The 26,210-nt window shown below is 45.5% G+C and overlaps 2 protein-coding genes across 3 annotated transcripts; one reads left to right on the top strand and one right to left on the bottom strand.

Moving 5' to 3' along the window:
* The first annotated feature begins 11,829 nt into the window (after positions 1-11,829).
* On the top strand, positions 11,830-20,284 carry LOC123482979 (uncharacterized protein C17orf114-like). Of its 2 annotated transcripts, none has more exons than XM_045212234.1 (3): positions 11,830-11,926; positions 18,423-18,535; positions 19,344-20,284. In XM_045212234.1, the coding sequence occupies exons 1-3, from the start codon at positions 11,910-11,912 to the stop codon at positions 19,505-19,507; spliced, it is 294 nt and encodes a 97-aa protein (XP_045068169.1). In that variant the 5' UTR covers positions 11,830-11,909; the 3' UTR covers positions 19,508-20,284. The 2 variants fall into 2 exon arrangements, with proteins under 2 accessions (XP_045068169.1, XP_045068170.1); XM_045212235.1 differs by lacking the exon at positions 11,830-11,926 and adding an exon at positions 12,517-12,934.
* Positions 20,285-20,987: 703 nt separating this feature from the next.
* On the bottom strand, positions 20,988-25,991 carry mettl3 (methyltransferase like 3). Its single transcript, XM_045212233.1, has 11 exons — positions 25,578-25,991; positions 25,103-25,296; positions 24,043-24,501; positions 23,709-23,884; positions 22,830-23,043; positions 22,352-22,539; positions 22,087-22,125; positions 21,888-21,996; positions 21,657-21,722; positions 21,391-21,503; positions 20,988-21,288 (listed from the first exon to the last, which is right to left on the bottom strand). The coding sequence occupies exons 1-11, from the start codon at positions 25,678-25,680 to the stop codon at positions 21,177-21,179; spliced, it is 1,773 nt and encodes a 590-aa protein (XP_045068168.1). The 5' UTR covers positions 25,681-25,991; the 3' UTR covers positions 20,988-21,176.
* Positions 25,992-26,210: the final 219 nt, after the last annotated feature.

The raw sequence follows: 26,210 nt of genomic DNA, 5'->3' as shown, positions 1-26,210 counted from the left end.
CTCAATCTTCCACATAACTGCTCCCACGACGCAGTTCCGGGGAGAATTGTCTCGGTCTTGGACCCACTCTCCTCCGTCTTGGAGAACATCCGGGACAAGGCGTCCGCCTTGCCGTTCTTAGACCCAGGTCGGAACGTCAGGAAAAACTTGAATCGTCCGAAAACAACGCCCACCTGGCCTGACGGGGAGTTGAGTCGTTTAGCCGATTGCACGTAAGCAAGATTCTTGTGGTCAGTCCAGACAATAAACGGTTGCTCCGCCCCCTCCAACCAGTGGCGCCACTCCTCCAAGGCAAGTTTCACCGCGAGAAGCTCCCGGTTACCCACATCGTAATTCCTCTCCGCAGGCGAAAGGCGACGAGAGTAGTAGGCGCAGGGATGGAGTTTACTGTCCGTGGAGCATCGCTGCGACAGGATGGCGCCAACTCCCACATCAGACGCGTCCACTTCAACGACGAACTGACGGGCCGTGTCCGGTTGAGAGAGAATCGGTGCGTTGGTGAATCGCCTCTTCAAATCCAGAAACGCTCGATCCGCCTCCGGATTCCACTTGAAGGTCCTGATACTGGAAGTCAAGGCAGTTAATGGAGCGGCCACACGGCTGTAATCCCGGATGAATCTGCGGTAGAAATTCGCAAACCCCAAAAATCTCTGGAGCTGCAATCTCGTACCGGGCTGGGCCCATTCCAGAACCGCTCTAACCTTCTCCTGGTCCATCCTAATCTCTCCCCTGGAGATGATGTACCCGAGAAAGGATGTCGTGTGGGCGTGAAACTCGCACTTCTCGGCCTTCACGAACAGGCGATTCTCCAACAATCGCTGCAGAACCTGCCGGACATGCTGGACGTGGTCGGAAGGTTCCTTCGAGAAGATCAGAATGTCATCCAGGTAAACAAACACAAAGAGACCGATCATATCTCTCAGGACGTCGTTCACCATACTCTGGAATACCGCTGGAGCATTGGTCAGTCCAAACGGCATCACCTGATACTCGAGTGACCCATCGGTGTATTGAAACCCGTCAACCACTCGTCCCCCTCTCTGATCCGGACCAGGTGATACGCATTGCGTGAGGTCTAGCTTGGTGAACACCGTAGCACCCTGTAAGGAGTCGAAGGCAGAACTCATCAAGGGCAGGGGATACTTGTTCTTGACCGTGATGTCATTCAACCCCCGATAATCAATACACGGTCGAAGAGAGCCATCCTTCTTACCCACAAAGAAGAATCCTGCCCCCAGGGGGTGATGACGAGGACGAACGAGACCAGCAGCTAGGGACTCCTTGATGTAGGTCTCCAACGCCTCACGTTCAGGTCGGGAGATACTGTATAACCTTCCCTTGGGGTAGACAGCTCCAGGGACCAGGTTGATGGCACAATCATATGGTCGGTGGGGAGGGAGTGACAGAGCCTTCTGCTTACTGAAAACTTCCCCAAATCGTGATATGTCTCGGGAACCAGGGACAAATCTGGGGGTTTAGCCTCAATCACCTGACTGGGAACCGAATGGGGGCAGGCAGTCTTGAGACAGTTAGCATGACAATCAAGGCTCCAACTCGTTACCTTGCCCGTCACCCAATCGAACGTGGGATTGTGTTCCTTCAGCCAGGGGTATCCAAGGACCAGAGGAACATGGGAAGACGGCAGAATGAAGAATGAAATCATCTCAGAATGATTCCCCGACAACCGCATCTTAACCGGTTCAGTCCTCATCGTGATACGTGCCAGACTACTGCCGTTCAGAGTGGTCGCTTCAATGGCTTCCGGCAATTGCTCCTTGGAAAGCCCCAGCTGTTCCACCAACTCGGCATCAAGAAAGCTTCCATCGGCACCTGAATCGATAAAAGCGTTAAGCGCTAAGCTCTGATTCCTGTTCACAAGGGTAGCCGGGAAACGGGGTCTGACAGAGGTACTGAGAGGTTGAAACTGGCTCGCTAAAAGTCCTCCCAACTTTAGCGAGCCGGGCAGTTTGACGACCGCCGGGAACAAGTGGAGATGTAATGTCCCGAGCTACCACAGTAGAGGCAGCAGTTGGTCTTACGTCTATGTTGACGCTCCTCCTTGGTTAATCCGTGCCGCCCCACTTGCATGGGTTCAGAATCGGGAGAGAGGACCTCTCCACTAATCCATTGTGGTGGAGAATGATCGACGTGTTCTGGTCCACCACCCGACCCGACTGGGAACTGAGAAGTTGATCGATTGGACGGACCCCATTGCTTCTCCCTCCTTCGCTCTCGGACTCGATTATCCACCCGAATAGACAAGGCTACCAAGCTGTCCAGATCACTAGGCTCCGGATAGGAGATCAACTCATCCTTGAGCTGCTCCGACAGACCCTGGTAAAAGGCCGCTTGCAGAGACTCCTCGTTCCACCCACTCTCCACCGCCAACGTCTTGAACTCGATCACGAAGTCGGCCACGCTGCGAGTTCCTTGGTGAAGCGAAAACAGGCGCCTAGCTGCGTCCCTCCCTCGGACGGAATGGTCGAAGAGCTTCCTCATCTCGGCCGTGAACCCCTGGTATGCAAGCCATGCAGGGGTCTTGTCGTTCCCAAACGGCTGAAGCCCACTCCAGCGCTCGACCACGCAGCAACGCAATCACAAAGGCTATCCTAGCCTTGTCTGTGGCATAAGAGTAGGGCTGTAGATCGAACACTAATCCACACTGCATAAGGAAGGAACGGCATCTTCCCAGCTCCCCCTCATATCTATCCGGCGTCGGAACCTCGGGCTCACGGAAGGACCCAGCTCCAGAAGCGGCAGGCGAGATGGGTGAAACCGGTAGTGGATCCTCCACCGGAAACTTGCGGTGGTTCTGGACCTCCGTCAGACCGGTAGAAAGGTTCCGAACTGACAACGCGATCTCCTGTAGTACCGTGCTATGATGGCCCAACATCTTCTCCTGATGGGTAATGGCATGGCGAACAGAGTCCAGGTCCGCTGGGTTCATAACTGGCCGGATCGTTCTGTCACGGTTCCCTCAGACAGAACCCAGAAGCAGACCAGGACAAGGAGAGTTGAACGAAGGTGAGGGTTTATTACAGATTCAAAAAGGTGCAGAATAATCCAGGGAACAGAGCGGGCGGGCGTGGATGAGTTGTTGAGGGTGCAGTTGTTGGTCCAGTGATGGCTCGGCAGCCGCCGACCATCAGGCAGAGGTAGGGTGAAGGGTCCGGACGAGTGACTGCAGATGGAACAAAAACGGAGGTAAGTAAACAATAAACCAACAAGGTACAAAACAACAAAACTAACGCTAGAAACTCTAGGACTGATACTTCTGATAAACCTACTGTTCATGGCTAACGATCCGGCAGGAACTGGATGTTTGGCCAGAGCCTAAGAAGGGTGATGATCAGGACCAGGTGTGCAGATTGCTGATGGGATGCAGGTGCGGAAAACAAGAGAGCTCCCCGGAGCGTTCCCGAACCCTCGGGAAACTGGAGATCACGAACAGGAAAAAACTAGTCACCAGACAGGACCCGACTCAGACTGCCGGGATCGTTACATCTTCATTGTAAAGGGTTTAAACACTGTTTCCCATGCTTGTTCAATGAACCATAAACAATTAATGAACATGCACCTGTGGAATGGTCGTTAAGACACTAACAGCTTACAGTTGGTAGGCAATTAAGGTCACAGTTTTGAAAACTTAGGACACTAAAGAGGCCTTTCTACTGACTATGAAAAACACCAAAAGAAAGATGCCCAGGGTCCCTGCTCATCTGCGTGAACGTGCCTTAGGGGGAGAGAAAGTGGGAGGAGAGAGAGAGAGTATGAAAAATTTATGCACTCACTAATTGTAAGTTGCTCTGGATAAGAGCGTCTGCTAAATGACTAAAATGTAAAAATGTAAATGCTGCAAGGAGGCATGAGGACTTCAGATGTGGCCAGGGCAATAAATTGCAATGTCCGTACTGTGAGATGCCTAAGACAGCGCTACAGGGAGACAGGACGGACAGCTGATCGTCCTCGCAGTGGCAGACCACGTGTAACAACACCTGCACAGGATCGGTACATCCGAACATCACACCTGCTGGACAGGTACAGGATGGCAACAACAACTGCCAGAGTTACACCAGGAATGCACAATCCCTCCATCAGTGCTCAGACTGTCCTCAATAGGCTGAGAGAGGCTGGACTGAGGGCTTGTAGGCCTGTTGTAAGGTAGGTCCTCACCAGACATCACCGACAACAACGTCGCCTATGGGCACAAACCCACCATCGCTGGACCAGACAGGAAAGGCAAAAAGTGCTCTTCACTGACGAGTCGCGGTTTTGTCTCACCAGGGGTGATGGTCGGATTCGCGTTTATCGTCGAAGGAATGAGCGTTACACCGAGGCCTGTACTCTGGAGCGGGGTCGATTTGGAGGTGGAGGGTCCGTCATGGTCTGGGGCGGTGTGTCACAGCATCATCGGACTTAGCTTGTTGTCATTGCAGGCAATCTCAATGCTGTGCGTTACAGGGAAGACATCCTCCTCCCTCATGTGGTACCCTTGCTGCAGGCTCATCCTGACATGACCCTCCAGCATGACAATGCCACCAGCCATACTGCTCGTTCTGTGCGTGATTTCCTGCAAGACAAGAATGTCAGTGTTCTGCCATGGCCAGCGAAGAGCCCAGATCTCAATCACATTGAGCATGTCTGGGACCTGTTGGATCATTCCCCCCAGAAATGTCCGGGAACTTGCAGGTGCCTTGGTGGAAGAGTGGGGTAACATCTCACAGCAAGAACGAGCAAATCTGGTGCAGTCCATGAGGAGGAGATGCACTGCAGTACTTAATGCAGCTGGTGGCCACACCAGATACTGACTGTTACTGTTGATTTTGTTCAGGGACACATTATTCAATTTCTGTTAGTCACATGTCTGATGTCTGTGGAACTTGTTCAGTTTATGTCTCAGTTGTTGAATCTTGCTATGTTCATACAAATATTTACACATGTTAAGTTTGCTGAAAATAAACGCAGTTGACAGTGAGTTTCTTTTTTTTTCTGAGTTTATGATATTGGTGTTAGACATCATAGTTCTAGGAAACAGTTCAAGGAATATGTACATTGTTTTAGTAAATAGTTATTTGGTTTGCTGGTTGGTTGGTTCAAAGAAAATACAATTGTATTGGTCACATGCGCTGAATACAACAGGTGTAGACTTTACAGTAAAATGCTTACTTACGAGCCCATTCCCAACCGTGCAGAGTTAGAAAGTAAGACAAATATTTGCACCAGAAAAATGAGTACAATAAAAACAATAATGCGGTGAGGGTACAAGAAGAGGGGAGAGAGAGTTGGGGACTGAGGAGGATGTAATGGAGCAGAAGGGACAGTGAGAGGAGAGGGAGGAGGAGAGAAAGTGGGAGGAGAGAGAGTTGGAGACTCTTAAATGTAAAGAAAGAGGGATTGGGGAAGGGAGGGAGGGGGACATCATGTCCTCAAGCTGCTGGACACAGGAACCAGCCGAGGGCGACGTCAACCGGCTTGTCCCCCAGGCCCCCTTATCCCGGCCCTCTGCCAAAACCCACAACAGCCTGAATGTGTGGAAAGTTGGGAACATCTTGAGGTCTGAAGGAGGAGGAGGAGGAGGAGGAGGAGGAGGAGGAGGCGTGGAGTGGGAGAGAAGTGAGTGAGAAGAGTAAACACATGTTAGACACACAGGCCCAGACTTGATCTGACTAGTTTCATATCTGAATTACTGGCTTTGATTCAAATGTTGATCATTTGTTGATCATTGAATAGCATTAGTCCCCCCATTTAGTTTACTGCATTTGGCATACTGTATAGATAAATGAAAATGCCCTTATCAGTCATGCGGTGGTGTTAGATACAGTGGGGAGAACAAGTATTTGATACACTGCCGATTTTGCAGGTTTTCCTACTTACAAAGCATGTAGAGGTCTGTAATATTTATCATAGGTACACTTCAACTGTGAGAGACGGAATCTAAAACAATAATCCAGAAAATCACATTGTATGATTTTTAAGTAAATAATTTGCATTTTATTGCATGACATAAGTATTTGATACATCAGAAAAGCAGAACTTAATATTTGGTACAGAAACCTTTGTTTGCAATTACAGAGATCATACGTTTTCTGTAGGTCTTGACCAGGTTTGCACACACTGCAGCAGGGATTTTGGCCCACTCCTCCATACAGACCTTCTCCAGATCCTTCAGGTTTCGGGGCTGTCGCTGGACAATACAGACTTTCAGCTCCCTCCAAATATTTTCTATTGGGTTCAGGTCTGGAGACTGGCTAGGCCACTCCAGGACCTTGAGATGCTTCTTACGGAGCCACTCCTTAGTTGCCCTGGCTGTGTGTTTCAGGTCATTGTCATGCTGGAAGACCCAGCCACGACCCATCTTAAATGCTCTTACTGAGGGAAGGAGGTTGTTGGCCAAGATCTCGCGATACATGGCCCCATCCATCCTCCCCTCAATATGGTGCAGTCGTCCTGTCCCCTTTGCAGAAAAGCATCCCCAAAGAATGATGTTTCCACCTCCATGCTTCACGGTTGGGATGGTGTTCTTGGGGTTGTAATCATCCTTCTTCTTCCTCCAAACACGGCGAGTGGAGTTTAGACCTAAAAGCTCTATTTTTGTCTCATCAGACCACATGACCTTCTCCCATTCCTCCTCTGGATCATCCAGATGGTCATTGGCAAACTTCAGACGGGCCTGGACATGCGCTGGCTTGAGCAGGGGGACCTTGCGTGCGCTGCAGGATTTTAATCCATGACGGCGTAGTGTGTTACTAATGGTTTTCTTTGAGACTGTTGTCCCAGCTCTCTTCAGGTCCTTGACCAGGTCCTGCCGTGTAGTTCTGGGCTGATCCCTCACCTTCCTCATGATCATTGATGCCCCACGAGGTGAGATCTTGCATGGAGCCCCAGACCGAGGGTGATTGACCGTCATCTTGAACTTCTTCCATTGTCTAATAATTGCGCCAACAGTTGTTGCCTTCTCACCAAGCTGCTTGCCTATTGTCCTGTAGCCCATCCCAGCCTTGTGCAAGTCTACAATTTTATCCCTGATGTCCTAACACAGCTCTCTGGTCTTGGCCATTGCGGAGAGGTTGGAGTCTGTTTGATTGAGTGTGTGGACAGGTGTCTTTTATGCAGGTAACGAGTTCAAACAGGTGCAGTTAATATAGGTAATGAGTGGAGAACAGGAGGGCTTCTTAAAGAAAAACGAACAGGTCTGTGAGAGCCGGAATTCTTACTGGTTGGTAGGTGATCAAATACTTATGTCATGCAATAAAATGCAAATTAATTACTTAAAAATCATACAATGTGATTTTCTGGATTTTGGTTTTAGATTCCGTCTCTCACAGTTGAAGTGTACCTATGATAAAAATGACAGACCTCTACATGCTTTGTAAGTAGGAAAACCTGCAAAATCGGCAGTGTATCAAATAGTTGTTCTCCCCACTGTATATACAGCAGATGTATTGTAAGACAGCAGGTCGAAGTTGCTTAGTTGGGACATCTCTCTATTCCCTGTATAGTGCACTACTTTAAACCAGAGTCTTGGTCAAAAGTAGTGCACTACAGTATGAAGGGGATAGGGTGCCATTTGAGACAATAACACCCACACAGAGTCTCCCCTCATAAAGTCACTGTGTAAACCATTATAAAACTGTCCATAGCAGGTTCATTTTTTATTTGTATTTTATTTCACCTTTATTTAACCAGGTAAGCCAGTTGAGAACACGTTCTCATTTACAACTGCGACCTGGCCAAGATAAAGCAAAGCAGTGCGATAAAAACAACAACACAGAGTTACCCACTGCAAAAACAAAACATAAAGTCAAAAATACAACAGAAAATATATATACAGTGTGTGCAAATGTAGCAAGTTATGGAGGTAAGGCAATAAATAGGCTATAGTGAAAAATTATTACAATTAGTATTAACACTGGAATGATAGATGTGCAAGAGATTATGTGCAAATAGAGATACTGGGGTTCAAATGAGCAAAATAAATAACAATATAGGGATGAGGTAGTTGGGTGGGCTAATTTCAGATGGGCTGTGTACAGGTACAGTGATCGGTAAGGTGCTCTGACAACTGATGCTTAAAGTTAGTGAGGGAGATAAGAGTCTCCAGCTTCAGAGATTTTTGCAATTCGTTCCAGTCATTGGCAGCAGAGAACTAGAAGGAATGGCAGCCAAAGGAGGTGTTGGCTTTGGGGATGACCAGTGAGATATACCTGCTGGAGCGCATACTACGGGTGGGTGTTGCTATGGTGACCAATGAGCCTATAAGGCGATTTGCCTAGCAGTGAGTTATAGATGGCCTGGAGCCAGTGGGTTTGACGACGAACATGTAATGAGGACCAGCCAACAAGAGTGTACAGGTCACAGTGGTGGGTAGTGTATGAGGCTTTGGAGACAAAACGGATGGCACTGTGATAGACTACATCCAATTTGCTGAGTAGAGTGTTGGAGGCTATTTTGTAAATGACATCGCCGAAGTCAAGGATCGGTAGGATAGTCAGTTTTACGAGGGCATGTTTGGCAGCATGAGTGAAGGAGGCTTTGTTGCGAAATAGGAAGCAGATTCTGGATTTAACTTTGGATTGGAGATTCTTAATGTGAGTCTGGAAGGAGAGTTTACAGTCTAACCAGACACCTAGGTATTTGTAGTAGTCCACATACTCTAGGTCAGACCCGTCGAGAGTAGTGATTCTAGTCGGGTGGGCGGGTGCCAGCAGCGTTCGATTGAAGAGCATGCATTTAGTTTTACTAGAGTTTAAGAGCAGTTGGAGGCTACTGAAGGAGTGTTGTATGGCATTGAAGCTCGTTTGGAGGTTTGTTAACACAGTGTCCAATGAAGGGCCAGATGTATACAAAATGGTGTCGTCTGCGTAGAGGTGGATCTGAGAGTCACCAGCAGCAAGAGCGACATCATTGATATACACGGAGAAAAGACTCGGCCCAAGAATTGAACCCTGTGGCACCCCCATAGAGACTGCCATAGGTCCAGACAACAGGCCCTCCGATTTGACACATTGAACTCTATCTGAGAAGTAGTTGGTGAACCAGGTGAGGCAGTCATTTGAGAAACCAAGGCTATTTAGTCTGCCAATAAGAATGTGATGGTTGACAGAGTCGAAAGCCTTGGCCAGGTCGATGAAGACGGCTGCACAGTACTGTCTATTTTCGATCGCGGTTATAATATCGTTTAGGACCTTGAGCGTGGCTGAAGTGCACCCATGACCAGCTCGGAAACCGGATTGCATAGCAGCGAAGGTACGGTGGGATTCGAAATGGTCGGTGATCTGTTTGTTAACTTGGCTTTCAAAAACTTTCGAAAGGCAGGGCAGGATGGATATAGGTCTGTAACAGTTTGGATCTAGAGTGTCACCCCCTTTGAAGAGGGGGATGACCGCGGCAGCTTTCCAATCTCTGGGGATCTCAGACGTTACGAAAGAGAGGTTGACCAGGCTAGTAATAGGGGTTGTGACAATTTCGGTGGCTAGTTTTAGAAGGAAAGGGTCCAGATTGTCTAGCCCAGCTGATTTGTAGGGGTCCAGATTGTGCAGCTCTTTCAGAACATCAACTGTCTGTATTTGTGTGAAGGAGAAGCGGAGGGGGCATGGGCAAGTTGCAGTGGAGGGTGCAGAGCTGTTGGCCGGGGTAGTGGTAGCCAGGTGGAACGCATGGCCAGCCGTAGCAAAATGCTTGTTGAAATTCTCGATTATTGAAGATTTATCGGTGGTGATAGTGTTTCCTAGCCTCAGTGCAGTGGGCAGCTGGGAGGAAGTGCTCTTTCATAACCTCTCTATGGAAATGACTCCAGTGTCAAGTAGCACTGCCTTTGTCATTGGCTTGTAACACGTTACCCTCCCTTGTGCCACATATTTATGTTACAACAGTGCTATTCTTATCCTGACTGAGGGTAGTGGAATCATGATGCCAGTGCTGGCAGATGTGAAATAAATAGCTGAGGGGTCAAAGATTCGCAGTGGATGATGTAAGTCTTTTCATATCTGTTTTTCTTTTCTCCTCTCCATCTGGCATCCGATATCTGATTGGTCGCCCAGCTGAGTGTATCTGATGTCACAATGAGACTCTGAGCCAATCGCAGTGTGGTTTGAGTGGAGTCCTCTTATCTCAGTTGTTGATATATTGGATGTCATACACTAACTATAATGACTGTGGTTTTGCCCGATACGGCACCTATTCTATTTCCTAGATAGTGCACTACTTTTGACCAGACTCTGATCAAAAGTAGTGCACTATATAGGGAATATGGTGTCATTTCGGACACAACCGCTGTGATTCCTTCAGATCAATGGAACCACCAATTTAAACAAAAACACTCTTCTCCTTACAAGGAGAAGAACCTGCAGGGCTAAGGACACAGTTTACATTTTACAAGCAACAGAGGAATGGCTTTCTTCCTGCACAGAACAATGTCATACTGGGAAAACATTGCTTGGGGGTGTTTGGAGTTGAAGAGAGTCTTCAGCTACTGCTTTTCTGCCAACTGCCACTTCCTTCTTTGCTTCCATGTGTTATGGTCTGTATCTCAAATGGCACCCTATTCCCTACATTAATGCACTACTTTTGACCAGGGCCTACAGGGCCCATAGGGCTCTGGTAAAAAGTAGTGCACTATGTAGGGAATAGGGTACCATTTGGGATGCAGTTCAAACACCATAAAGAATCCATTTAATTTAGAATAAGAGCATTTTCACCTCATTCTATGACCAGCAAACAAAGTCTGACATACTTAGGTGAGCTAATGATTGACTAGGAGCTGGCACTACCTGGAGACGACGGTCCACTTCACTGATGTACCACTGCATCACACATTCAGAGAGAAAGAGAGAGGGAGGGAGAGAGAGAGAGAAAGAGAGAGAGAAAGAGAGAGAGAGAGAGAGAGAGAGAGAGAGAGAGAGAGAGAGAGAGCGAGAGAGACAGAGACAGAGAGAGAGAGAGACAGAGAGACAGAGAAAGAGAAAGAGAGAGAAAGAGAGAGAGAGAGAGAGAGGGCAGAGAGTGAGACAGATAGAGACACACACACAAATAGAGACGGGGGGGGGCAGAGAGAGACAGAGAAAGAGAGAGAGAGAGAGAGAGAGAGAGAGAGAGAGAGAGAGAGAGAGAGAGAAGGAGAGAGAGATGAGTGATGCTAAGGGTGTGCCATATACTGTAAAGTTGCTGTGAAATGTACAACAGGTATAGATGTTACCTCAATATACAGTGTATTGCTGATCTCAATATAACCCTGTATTCCTTTATATCTGTTGCTATATAAAAGAGTGGTGGAACTATAGTGTCATTCTGCCTGTTGCCCGGGCTACTGCTGGTCACTCTGAATTCTAATCACTCTCCCTCCCTCTGTAGTTTGTCCCAGTAACTTTCCACCAGACGGGGTAAGTCCATGTCCTCACACAGTGAGACAGAAGCCCTGGCTGGATAAACCATAAGCCTGTTAAAGGTTTGCATGCAAAGCTAATAAACAAGCAATAACATAAACATTTCAACAGGTCACACATAGCTGACCAAAGATCATCATAATGCATCATTATACCAGAGATGATGTGATGCCATTCCTTTAAAGGTGCGTTTGGTTGAGAGCGACAACTCTTGGAAGATTAGCAACAATTCATCATCACATGTATGTATTAAACGTTAACAGCCTTTTAAGTCACTGTTTAGATAGCTGTGTGAGGGCCACGGTGAAAATACACAGCCTCCACTTCTGCATTCCTCCTCTCCTCCTCTCCTCCTCTCCACCACTCCTCCTCCTCTCCTTCGTCCCCCCTCTCCTCCACTCACTCAAGCGTTTCAGAACACGGAGAGTGTTTATACAACTCGTTCAGTTAGCTTCTGTTTTGACTTGATGCAGAGATGGACTCCAAGTTTGTTTCCAAGTAAACACCCTCGCGTCACGTCACGACAGGATGCCACGGATCCAAAGGTACCGGCCTGGCTGGCTGGTGTATACAGACCATAGGATTCATGGAAACTAGGAGGGAAACAAACTCTACCTGTCTGTGCTTACTGGGCCAGTTGTGAATCGGCTGAGAGGAGAGGACTGAGTTGGTAACTGGGTATAGGGGTTATAGGGGAATATTCATGCTGGCACAATTATGTGGTCTCCAACGTTTGACGAACATTTTATAATATTACCTATTTAAATGTACTTTCAAGTGGATTACGCAGGATCCAAAAGCAAAAATTAATGAGCGAGATCAAGTGAGAGAGAGAGAGAGAGAGAAAGAGAAAGAGAGACATGGAGTTGGTTATCTCTCTTTTGCTCTCTCATTTCACACTCTTCTCTTTCATTCCCACGTTCATTAATTTATCTCTCCAGTCATTAATTCACATGCAGATCACCAATTCACTCAATGCACTAATGAATTCCCAATTATCCCCTACTCACCTAACCACTGCTCTGATTAGTCTCTGTGAGTGGGACTTCATAAGTACCATTTGAAAAACACCAATAATGTTTTGTTTCACTGCAGTTTTATATAATTTCATGGTCATACTTCATACCATGTCAATATACAGGCAGGCCTAATCAATGACCTATAGGTCCAATGAAAGGGGATGTGTGTTTGTTTACCTTCTGGGCTCTCTATAGGCTGTGGAAGACATAGAGAAAAGGAGGGAGGAGGGAGAGTGAGGGAGAGAGGGAGGCGTTTCTCGTGGACATGCTCTAGGGATTAGCTATTTAAAGTTCAGGCGCTCCACAAACCTTTCCATGTAGCCATCCAGTGCACCGACCAACCGCGCATTTGGAACAGAACGCTCGCCCCGCGACAGTTGGCCATTGAACTGACATCAGATAGTCTACCAAGCAAAGTTGCAAACGGTGAATTTACCATTGAATTGGAACCAGTAGTCCGATATGGTAGGATAGGTAGCCTACTTGAAAATTACGCATTGTTCTTCAAGATCTGCAAAGTTGCAGCTACATAAGGTAGGTTATCTTGCTTCTCTTTATGTTAAAACGTGCGTTTGTTATTTATTTCACTGTAGTGCACTTTTGAGGAGAAATGTAATGAATTTACAGCAGAAAATACAACACATAGATAAAGACCAAAAACCTACTGTTATTGAAAACGAACTTGCCTCTGAGAGAGGGAGCTGGCCTGCGGGCTGTGGGGCTGTTTACTTGGCGGTAGTAGATGTGTAGGTGTGTCTGGGTGGGAGGGTCCCATGAGAGCCGCAATAACAAGTCTGTGCGTTTTTCTGTATAGCCTGCCTCAAATTGAGAACGGCAAGCATAAACCTTACTCAAGCTTCATCATAGGCTTAACAGTGCACATTGTTTAGTGTTTTTGTTGACTTAAATATTTGTCTGCATCATTTGGCATTTAGACCTGGGCCCGTATTCATAAAGCTCTCAGAGAAGGATAATCTAAAAGGCAAAACTGACCGTAGATAAGCACTCCTTCTCTGAGATGATTAATGAATACATGGAGTCTGCATGGATATCAGACAATACAATCTTAGTTAAAACGGACTCTTTCTACTCAACTCCAGATGACTCCAAACAATGTAGTTTATGTACGACATGTTATTGAGGCAGAGAATGATTTATGAATGAATAGACTTCCTGTCAGTAGGCTACTGTCAGCACTCCTTCTTCCACGGTGATGTAAACACACTCCTATATTTATTATTTACATCCACACCCTCTCCTCTCGGCTTTCAGACAAACAGTTTGAATGGAAACAAATTCTGGTACTGCCAGACCTGGGTTCAAATACTATTTGAAGTATCTCATTAATTTCACATACATTTCGAAGTAAGTATTCAGATATGTTTTATTTGAAAAGACAAGTAGTTAAATATTGGAATGTATTTGGAAATACACTTGGAAAGTATTGGCATGTATTTGAAAATACACTCCCATGCATGTAACCCAGGTATTTGAAAATAGTATTTGAAATAATTATTTGAAAATACTTTCAAATAGGCTATTTATAGGAAATCATCTGAAAATACTTTAAAATACTTCCAATAGAAGCAACTAATTGGGGCCACTTTATTTGAGAATAGTAAAATACACAGAAAATAAGTATTTAAATAACACATAATCACATACACATGGTTACTGCTCAGTGCTCAGGAATCCAGTTGGGCATCTCGTTTTCCATCATGAGATAGAGAGGTGGGGGGAGAGAGGTGGGGGGAGGGAGGTGGGGAGAGAGAGAGAGAGAGAGAGAGAGGTGATGCACTGTTTAATTGAAAGCTTGGATTAGCCCATCTGGTTCTGTTCTTCTGTCACTTCATTCAACTCTGTCACATACACGCACACAAAGGCCCCCTCTCTATGGCATGCAAATAATGGGGCCCTCTTTTTTTTTTTTTTTTTTTTTACCTTTATTTAACCAGTTAAGCCAGTTGAGAACAAGTTCTCATTTACAACTGCGACCTGGCCAAGATAAAGCAAAGCAGTACGATAAAAACAAGAACACAGAGTTACATATGGTTACTTCTGGAACAAGGGTAAATTGCCATAGGCCTGCCGTTATTCAACATTGGAAAATGGCCAGAGGGACATTTTAATAAAAAGATCTGACCCAACTACAAGACAAGATTGAGAAATGTAATTAGATTTGAAGAGTTGTTATTAGTTCTTTCCAATTTCCATTGCTGTTTTGGAGAAGGGGGAGGTTTCTAATGTGAGTGGGCAGACTGGGAACCAATAGGCCTATAGGTGCGTCATAGTCCATGATAAGGAGGTACTTGGGCTGGGGCCCTGCTTCTTTCAGGGGCATTACAGACCCAGGCTCACTGCCACACGTTCTAAGGGTGTGTCCCAAATAGCACCCTCTTCCCTACATAGTGCACTACTTTTGACCAGAGCCATATGGGCCCTGGTCAAAAGTAGTGCACTACATAGGGAATATGGTGTCATCTTGGACGGGCCTTAGTCTCCCATGTGGCTGAAGTCTTGGAATGGAGGTAGGAAAGGTTGGAAAACAGATAATCTGATTTTTGTAGAGTTTGCTCATATACTCGTTGACTTTCCTGGTTCTGTTACATGCTGCTAACCATCTAACATAACATTCCAGGCAGGAACACACATGAATCATCTGTTTTAAAAAGGGTTTTGTTGTATACAGTTCAGTTGTATGTAATCTGTCAAATATACAATATACATAAATAACTGTGAATGTGTTGAGAGTAAACTGTGGATAATCACATTGAACACACACACACACACACACACACACACACACACACACACACACACACACACACACACACCCTATGAAGAATCAGTGCACGATAAGAAAAACCTATGAGTATTTGATTAACATTGAGCAATCACTGACCAGGCAGTGTGTGAGTAAAACCATGGTTCAGGGCTGCACGTCCCTCACGTCAACACAGTACTCTCCCTTGCCCTGGCCTGGCAGGATCCTGCACTTAGAGGGAACATACACAGGAAAAAGGGACCTAGCTCCAGCCTCCCCCTCTCTCTGTGGTTTAGGTGGCCACTGTACTCCTTTCTCCCCTGCTCTCTCTCTCTCTCTCTCTCTCTCTCTCTCTCTCTCTCTCTCCCCTATCTCTCTCTCTCTCTCTCTCTCGCCCTCTCCCCCCCCCCCTTTCTCAATTTCTACCTTTCTCTCTCTACATCTCTCTCTCTCTCTCTCTCTCCCTCTCTGTCTCTCTCCCTCCCCCACTGGACTGGGCTGGTTGTTTTTCTGTTTTAGGCTCTGTGATTGCTGTTCTCTGCCAGAGACTTGCTGTACTACAGACAGTAATGACCAGGGCCCCAAATTCCTCACCACTGACCAGGCCATCTAGTCTCTGTGTCTGTGTCTGTGTCTGTGTCTGTGTCTGTGTCTGTGTGTGCTTGTGTGTGTGTGTGTGTGTGTGTGTGTGTGTGTGTGTGTGTGTGTGTGTGTGTGTGTGTGTGTGTGTGTGTGTGTGTGTGTGTGTGTGTGTGTGTGTGTGTGTGTGTGTGTGTGTGTGTGTGCGCGCGCTTGCGCGCTTGTGACCCAGAGAGAGAAAAAAAGTGTGTTTGAGTGGTTTATTAATACACAAAGAATGTATTATCGCTGTGCGACTTTGGCTACACTGCTGGATTGTTATCTTTCCTGCCCAGCCCGCTCTCTTTCCCTCACTCTCGTATGTACACTACACTACTACCCATACAATAACAAGCAAGATTATGTTCTATAGTCAGCGCCTCACCAATTATAATGGTGCCCTAAACACCCATAGGAATTCCTAAGTGACTAAATTCATCAGTGTCTGTCGAAATGAAGAGCTGAGATTTAGGTGGGCATGGTCCAGCTTCCTACAGTTAGTGCTTGGCCAAGCAACATGTAACTTAGTATAATGGATTCACTGTGTCTTTCTATGGGATGGATTGCAGAGCCACACCTGAGAGAGAGAGAGAGAGAGAGAACAGAGAGAGTTGTTTTGAGAAAGCTATTTTCACCCATTGTGACTGACTCTCAACAGGGTGGAATGGGTGTCACACTGAAATGAGTCCCCCTTTGGCCTGACCCCTAAGTGTCAAAGGGGCTCAGAGAGAGTGTGAGAGAGCTATCACATCTTTATGAAATGACCTCATCCCTGTGAGTGCAGAGAAAGCTGTAGCAGGCAGGAAAACACACACACACACACACGCACACACACACACACACTCACTCCCTAACCAACAATAAGTGATAACCGGGTCAGAGGGTTTTAGCTACAGATTGCACGTCTGCAGTCACAGCAGAGTCCGGTGACAGGCTTCTGTGTAGGCAAGGGTTTGCAAGGAAAGCGTCACTTTGTCAGCAGCCCCTCCACCCTCTCTTGATGTTATCACAGAGCAGAGCTAAATGGAGCTCTGTGATGATGGAAGACCTTTTGAGAGGTTTTATAATAGAAAGTAATTTGATTGTTTCCACAGAGAGTCATTACATTTCTCTGTTCTATTCGGGTGGCTCCTAACATTAGCTCAGTGGAACACAGGGTAACTAGCAGTATAAAAGTGTCAGTCAAATAGGGTATTTATTTTGAGATCTACTGAATGAATAGACAGCTATACACACCACACTCTGCTGAAAGGTTTTTACCAGACAGCTCTTCAGGCTCAATTGAGTACCACCATTCTATTCGATTTCTTTAACATTGTAATCAATTACATGTTTGTTCATTGCTGTTGACAGAGGGGCCCCACATTTATCTTATCTCCAAGGGCCACACAGGGAGAGTACTGACAAGACCTGAGGTTAGAAGTTAATAGATGAACCATTGACCCAACAAACATTAATCTAATCAGACACACACACACACACACACACACACACACACACACACACACACAGAGATCAAAGAGCAGAGCTGTAGGCCAGGAGCAGATCAAAGTAGGGTTTGGGTGTGTGTGTGTGTGTGTGTTTGTGTACTATGCAAATATAATGTATTGCATGAAATCATTTCAGCGTAATTATAACTGCTTGGCTAAATGCAGAGAGAATGAGATCCATGGAGTTAAAGTTCTCTGACTTTCACATAGAATGCAACTTAATGCCAATTAATTCAGGGTTATAAGACATGACTTGGCATGACATGAGCATTATATCTCTCTATGCACATATAATCTCTCTAAGCACCTACAATGCTATATGGTATGATGGTCCTGTCTTATCCTGTCTGAGTTGTATGTGTTGTGTGACCTCTGTGTAATTCAAGCCAAGGCTTTTAATCAACTGCTCTATCTGCCTGCCACTGACGTCCATTGACTGGATTATGTGTGTGAATGCTCGCCTGCGTCTACTGACAAGCGACACGACAGAGATTAGCGAAGCCTCATCAGTCATCATTGTGTCATGTCATTGAACACTTTGTCCCCTTATAGAATGGACCAATTTCATTATTAATTCCACTGGCCTAGTGGACTGGACAGGAATAATTCCATTATGGTTCGACCCTGTGAGTGATGATGAGACAAAGACCCATCAGACTCATCATCTCAGTAATGTCTGGTTGATAGAGGTTCATTCATAGCCGGTGGCCACATAGGCTTTGTGGGAATTAATGTGGGTTTGTTTTGTTGGGCAGTTGTTGTGTTAACTGTTATCAAGGCAAGGTTAAACAGTTATTAGTCTCTCGTGACAGCCTTAACAATCGACTAGCTGATTTGGCTCTCGGTGATGAGATGAATCAATTGGCTAAGAATTTGCGGTTGTGGTTTGGTATGTTATTTTATGATTTCATAAAAGCAGAAGTCATTCCAATCCAAACAAACGTCTAGGGCTTGGCATTTGAGACAACTGATGTGTAAAAGCTATGGAACTACAAGTCAAGATAACAGAAACAGATAAACACACAAAAATCTACAGGAGAAGACTGTTTTCTATTTTTTTCTCCCCTCACTCCTCCATTCATACCTTTCTCTCTCTCTCTCTCTCTCTCTCTCTCTCTCTCTCTCTCTCTCTCTCTCTCTCTCTCCCCAGTGGTCCTCATCTCCCCTCAGCTCAAGACATGGGTGTGAAGGTGCTCCAGTGCTTCCCCTGGTACAGACGCTGTAAAGAGCGATGCAAGGCTAAACAGTGCCCCCCACCTGCAGGTGAGAGAACTACAGGCTGCCAGTTACGTTACATAGTAGTGCATTACACATTAGAGTTATACATGACATTACGTAGTTAGTTGCACACAATATCGTTATCATTGTCTGCCATTACATAGTGAAAAGGGCAGGTGTGAGAACTACAACCTTCCACATATAATACTTACAGTATTATACACATTAGCATTCTCATTATGTCAGAACTCCCCAGCCATTACATAGTTAATTACATACAGTATCATTATATCAGTAGAACATCCCAGGGCTGTCTGTGCACTAATAGTATGCTGCATACATAATCTATGATTATCAAACACATATATTTGGAAGACATGTTGAAACAAGTGATGTGATATAACCAGGTATGTCAGAGTTAGGTAAAGTGAAGGACTTGCTCCGGGCTCCGCTTATGAAAGTCAATAATGAGTTTTATGTCACTCTGTTCTTCTTTTACTGTCCACTGTCCACAGTATTATAACTGTCAGTCAATCATTTATTCATTATTTATTTATTCATTCCACCTACACCTTTGTAATGAAGATCCTGCTCTATTAGATTTAGATAATTCTAATGTCAGATAAGTTTATATCATGTCACATTTAAGTTACAAAAAGACACCTGAGGGATGACGCATACCATTATGTATGTCAAACAGCATGATCAAATCATCCCTCACTATGTAGACATAAAAAAGAATGAAGATGATAAAACATTGTTTGCTACTGGTTCAATAACTCTGCTCTCTCCTCTCTACTCCCCACCTCTCTCCCTCTCCATTCCTCCATCTTTCCTCACTTCATGGCTCCAGTCCCCAGAGATGAGATGAAGCCTCGCCTGTTGTCCACGGTGTCGTGTGGTAGCGAGGGGGGCAGCAGCCTGAGCGGCTCCCAGATCTACTTCTCCACCAAGGCTCGCCTCTCCTTCAGACACCAGATGGACAGCAACTTCAACGCAGTGGACGCCACCTGCTGAATAGAGCAGCCCCGACAGTCTGGATAGTGTTCATTAGGCATCAAACGGAAGAAAAGGGACTGAAATAGGGGGTGGGGGGGGGCTACCTGGGCTTGTCCGATAAGAAACGCTCATTTTTGTTTTCCGTTGCAAAACATTTTTGCTACGGTGTGCCCTAATGAATATGACCCTGGCTCACAACGCTGGGAATGAGACTTCAGTATCTACTGACGCATCCCTCCTGTCATCACCACCGCCCGGAAATTAGCTCTCGCCCCTCCACTATGGCATCCATTATTATAGCTCAACAGAACAGAGAATGTAAAGGACGGGGACTTAATCTACTCAGTGGTACATATGTACTCAACGTTCTTTCTCAACTCCCCCTTCAGAAGTGACTGTGAAAGGATGGATATATCACACCAGATTGAGTTCTTCACTATAGAGAAAGACTGAATGCACTGCTGATGTGGCTAGTAGAGATGGAAAACTGTTTACTACATCATTACCAACAAAGTGCATTATTTTCCTTTTCTTTTTGGAGATTTGGGATTTCCTTTTTTTGAATAAATGTGTGTGTTGGGATGTAAGTTAGGTTGGTTTGGTCTAGGGCCAGGTAAAAGACCACAACAACTGCAAATTCAAGTCTTTCAAATACTAGCCGGTGAATACAAGAAAATTAAGCACTCCCAACTTTAAATACTGGATTTTTTGTTTTTATCCTGACACTATCCTAACTTGCTGAGAAGAACATGGTAACTAGATTTTGATCCGTTTGGCTAATAAAGACTAATGACTGTGCCTTTTTACTTATTTTGAACATTTCCTAAATTAAATTCAGTTTGGTGCTGGCTCTCTTCTTCTAGTGCCTGTTTCAACTGGTGCTTGGAATGTATCTACACTTTATTCATATCTAGAAATGTGAAAACTGCAGCTTCTCCAGCTTACGTGCCACTCTTACCTTTATTTCTGATGGCATCTTATGGGGAACATCAGTGAATGGAGGAGAAAGCCAACAGAGATTGTTCTGAGAAGACATTTCAACTGTTTTGGCTACAACCCACCCTCTCTAACCTGAAATATTTTTCCTGCTTCACGTACTAGTTTAAGGATAATAAATACTTATGTTTTTCCACTTCTAATTCTGTTTTATATATTTTTGTACAAATTGAGAACTTTATTGTATGAGAACGTAGTAGCTATTGTGGTAAGTTTGGAATGATGAGAAGAATGTATGTGATTCCTGATGACTGAAGAAAATATTGATACATTTCCAGAAATGTAAATGATTTACATTTACTTTGATTAAAATAAAAACAATCAAGATCCCCAAATTACCCAGTCCTCACTTTGTATACTGTATTGTTGTTGTCATGGAAATGGACAAAATGTACTAACAAAGTAATAATAATAAAAAAAATATATATATATATACACTGAAATGTTTTTGGTGGATTCATTGTGCAGTATATATGATGCGCATCATAGAGATAAATCAATATTCCTTTAACCATATTTATTACAAAATGTTGTAATAGGTACAAAGAAAGACATGAAAAAACAAGGCAGTCCATCAGCCACTCACTGAGCATTGATCAGTGTTCTCCCCTCGGCGACTAAGTTCATAACATGTTCATAACATGACAAGTAATTGACAATGAAGACCCTACGTAGGGCGTTTATGCCTACTCTACATGTTCTTGGGTTTGGAGATGACTCCGTCTGGGTAACGTTTCTTGAAGCGAGCCACGACATCAGGATCCAAGAGGTGAATGCCATCTAACTGATTACCAAGAGTTACCCTGAGAGAGAGAGAGAAGGCTTAAAAAAAGAAAGAGAATACCCAGATACAGACACACACCTAATTTACAAATTCAATGAATACACACCACACACACACATACCAGTTGGGTTGGACATTGTGAGGTCTGCCAAAGAGCTCAATCTTCCTGGTACCAGGTGAGAGTCTCTCGATCATCCCATAGATCTCATCTGGCTTGTGACTGGTGGAACGCACCTGAAGGAAAGAAAGAAAGCGAGAGAAAGAGGTAGAGACAACAGACAATAATGAGAGAGAGAGCAGGAGAGAGAACAGACAGGGTTGAGTTAAAACATTCTCTCATAGGATTGGAATGGAACATCAAATGGATTAAATTGTTTGACCCCTGACCTCTGCCACAATGACATCACAGTCCAGCCCTCTGTTGAATCCCTGGGGCTGTCCCTTCACGCCCACCTGAGAAGCACATGCACATCAATACAACTGTACACACACAACTATACCACAATAACAGTAAATATACACAACTGACTGCACAAAACTGCCCAGAGCCCTCAGAGTCAGATGAGATAAGAGGTATGATGCCGCACAACATATCACAACACATTACATCACACTCACCAAGCAGTGCTCCTTCCCATGATTGAGCCAGTGACCAGTCCTCCCGGTGCGGATGATTCTCTGTAACTGGTTGGTCTTCACCCAAATGATCTCGTCAACACGCTCATAGCTACGAGAGAAAGCAAGGGGAAGACCAACGGTCAGATTATGACACAGTTGACTTCCTTATTGGTCCAAAGGTTGATGAATAAAGACTTACCCCCAAAGGCTCAGACATTCTCTACCCAACTCCATAGCCCTAAAAGAAATATAGATAGGCATGAAGATTGAACAGCCTATTGAAAAAAGTGAAAGATGTCAATCAAAGCACCAATCAACATAAACTAAAATACGGAGTTTATGGCTTGTTATCGTATAATTAACCTGTCAGACCCTGCATGCTTATTAGCATGCACTGTTCTTCTGGCAGCTGATTGGTCGAGTAGTAACACACTATTCCACTCATATCTGATTGGTGGAGGTACCTGCCAGTCACCCAGAGGAAGAGGAAGCCGTCGTCCTGGAGGACGGGGATGTGGAGCTTCCTCATCTCGTCGTCCGTCAGAGTTCCGTAGGGCAGCTCCATGTGGATGTCCCAGGGAGGGTCGGCCATCACCACAGAGAACTTCCCCAGAATCGACACATCCAGGACTCGGATGTCACAACAGATCCACTGTGATGGGGGACAAAACCGGATCAGACTGGATTGAACCGCAGCGTCAGACTGCCTAAGAACCACGTCTCCACACTTCTGGAGGTAACTGACATAACTTATGTAGACAGACTCATTTACCTAATTTCTCCCTTTGGGGATTCATACCTTTAGAGACGTACCAAAATAAAAGCCTGTGTCAAAAAAACCTAGTCTCCCTCCTTCCTTTTCATAGGCCACCCCCTTTTCCCTTCATGTCCCTGTCCCTCTCCCTCCCCTCTCATTCTATTCCTCCTCTTCCTCTCTCTCACCTGAGAGGGAAACAGTTTCCCCACGTTGCTGTCTTCCTCCCCCTGGTGTAGTCCCACCTCCATGCCCCCGGCCTGGGGCCCCATCAGGCCCCCCTCTGCCTCTGGAGGGGCGTCGATCTCATAGTGCACGTATTTACAGGTGTCCATGTGGAAACAGGTGTTGAGGAAGGAGCAGTCTCCAAGACTCTCGTCTGTGTGCTTGTTGATGATGCGTCTGAGAGAGGGGAGAGAAGACAGGGCTCAGCCAATACAGTGGGACCAGATAAGATGCTTCAGCCAATTAAAAGAGACTAAGTGATTGAATGGAGACATACAGCCAATGATAAGGGATGTGATCAGCACAACAACAAAATCAAGAAAAAGGCAATTTTGGGTTGGGTTGAATTAAATGCGAAAAATAAATAATTATTATAATAATAAATCAGGATTTCATTGCAGTGCTAGAGGCATCACTACAGACCCAGGTTCGTTCCCGGGCTGTGTCACAACCGGCCGTGATCGGGAGTCCCATAGGGCGGCGCACAATTGGCCTAGCGTCGTCCGGGTTAGGGGAGGGTTGGCCAGGGGGGCTTTACATGGCTCATCGCGCTCTAGCGACTCCTTGTGGCGGCCCGGGCGCCTGCAGGCTGACCTCGGTGGTCAGTTGAACAGTGTTTCTTCCAACACATTGATGTGGCTGGCTTTCGGGTTTAGCGGGCGGGTGTTAAGAAACGCGGTTTGGCGGGTCATGTTTCGGAGGACGCATGACTCGAACTTCGCCTCCCGAGCCCGTTGGGGAGTCGCAGCGATGAGACAAGATCGAAATTGGGGTGATAAAGGGGGTTATACAAATATATATGGGAGTGTACTCTTATGGTTGTGTGTGGCAGCAGTACTGACCGGAAGTGCAGCTTGGTGCAGGGCTGGGGTGTGAATCCAGACCGCGTACACTCCTCTTTGGTCCCGTGGTCACAGAACTCCTGGACCTGAGCACGACCGCGTGAGCGGAACTTCTCAACAATGGACTGCTCTTTAGCTGTGCTGGTGTTCAGAAGCTCCAGGATTTCTCTGCTCATCTATAAACAAACACACACATACAATTGGAATTTGATTTCGTCATTGACTGTGTGGTTGAAAAGTGGATTGAACATTGGGCAGTATAATAAAGTTTGTACTGATATGGTTCAAACTACCCCCACGGTATCCCCATCTCTTTCCCAAGGTGTGAATGTACCTTCTTGCTCTGCTGCTCCTTGGTAGACTGCTGGTTCAGGAGGCTCTCTATCTCCATGTCCAGGTGAGACGTCTGCCCCTTACTGGTCCTGCCCTGTTTATCTGCCCCTCCCCTTCCTCCTCCAGCCTTCCAATCAGAGGGCCCGGTCAGCTGGGAGGAGGATGCCGGTGCCAGGGAGATGGAGGAAGTGGGCGGAGGGGAGGGCGGGCTCTGGAGAGCAGGGGAGGAGCCTGGCGGACGTTTATGGTGGGCTTGGTCCTCTGCTTTCCTCTTCCTCTGGCCTAAGGCCCCACCCCCAATCATGGCCCAGAGTTTTGTGTGGTCCACGGAGATGACGAGCGTTGAGGAAGAGGAGGAGGGGGATGTGGCCACTGATGGCTGCCGGACTTCGATGAGCTCCTGGGCAGAGAACTTGAGCAGCAGACTCTGGATGCAGCCATGGGTGACAGGCACTTCAGACTGTGGAGGAGAAAATAGAAGAGGAAGGTGAAGAAAGGATAGGAAAAGGAAAGTGATGCAGTTATGGGAAAAGTGGCTTATGTGTGACATGGCGATTACTCATATCCATAGTCTTCATTCAAATTAGCAATAGCGGTCAGCACACACACATATACTTTTCAGACCTGGGTTCAAATACTATTTTAGGTATTTCAATTACTTTTCAATACATTTTAAAACAAGTATTCAGATAAGCTTTATTTGAAAAAAAACAAGTCGTTGAATATTGGAATGTAGCCTATTTGGAAATACAATTGGAAAGTATTTGAAAATACTCAAATACACTGACTCAAATACACTCCCATGCATTTAACCCAGGTATTTGAAATAACAATTTGAAAATATTTTCAAATACAATTTGGTGAACTATTTGGTTTTTACAAATAACCATTAAAATACTCAAATAAAAGTACTTGTTCTGGGCTGTGTATTTGAAAATACTCAAATACACAGACAAAAGTATTTAAATAACAAATACTCAACTCAAATACACAACTATTTGAACCCAGGTCTGATATTTTTTATCAGCCAGTAGACCTTGGTCACAGGGATACACACTCACAGTGTTGAGCTCATCAGTGATGGTCAAGGAGTCAGTGGGCAGTGAGAGGCTCAGGTCAGACAGATAACCCAGGAGTCTCTTCTCTAGTTCGGGGTCCGGGGGACGTTCAGCCTCCTCCTGTGGGGGGCTCTGGAGAGCTGGTCCTGGACTCTCACTCCGCGCTGCAGCCCCTTCAGCACTGCTGCCTCCCACCTCTGAGAGAAGTGAAAACCACCAGTTGTAAATCCCATTGGCAGTAACAAGTGTTTATGTAGATGAAGAGCTTTGGTCACTAGCTAACGTTACTCGTTAGTATCTGGACCATATAGTGTGTCCAGAGAGAATAAAGAAACATTAACATTTGTTGAACTTTTTCAACTTTAACCATCAGCATAGAATCAAATACATATGTGTGTGTTGAAATCCCTATTGTCTAATCTTATGTTCCCTATCCCGCCTCTCTCTAGCTAGCTAACGCGTTAGCCTAAAAACATACCTGGAGCGAGTTGCGTGGGGTCTTTCCGTCGCCTCTGCAGTCTCTCTCGCAGCGAGTCCAGCTGCTTCTTGTGAGCCTGGATGTTGCTCCATGTATCCGACATTTAGGATAGGCACTAACGCGAAACTGAATCGAAAACTGGGCATGCAAGATCACTTAGTTTAGCGGGATAATGTAGACACCGCTCGCACTGTGTCGGACTAGCAACAACAACGAATGAATGGTTCCCCCTTGTTGTTGGAGGGAACCGCCAAGACAGACAAATCCAAAATCTATCAGCTAACTTTTCTTAATGCAAGTAGAAGTTGTCACCTCTCAGAACTCGTTCAAATAAAATTTTTACATAATGTTAGGTCGTGACTACTTTAAAGCAATCGATATGTTAAAATGAGCACAAGACTGATGTGTTTTGGAAACGGACACATTTCCGGTTAAAAAGGGCCACTTCCGGCTAAGTCTGTTAAACAACAATACGAACTTTGTTGTTAGTTAATTAGCTAGCAATATGCGCTAAAAAATAAATAAAAATAAACACAATGAACTTCAGTTCATTACTTTCAGTAAATACGAATAGTTTAGCAAATAATCGTTTATCCATTTAATATTATCCAGCTACTGCACACCCCTCCAGGC

This window comes from Coregonus clupeaformis, unplaced genomic scaffold (genome assembly GCF_020615455.1).
Source record: "Coregonus clupeaformis isolate EN_2021a unplaced genomic scaffold, ASM2061545v1 scaf0001, whole genome shotgun sequence".
Taxonomy (NCBI): domain Eukaryota; kingdom Metazoa; phylum Chordata; class Actinopteri; order Salmoniformes; family Salmonidae; genus Coregonus; species Coregonus clupeaformis.
This window is presented reverse-complemented; position numbering and strand designations above follow the sequence as displayed.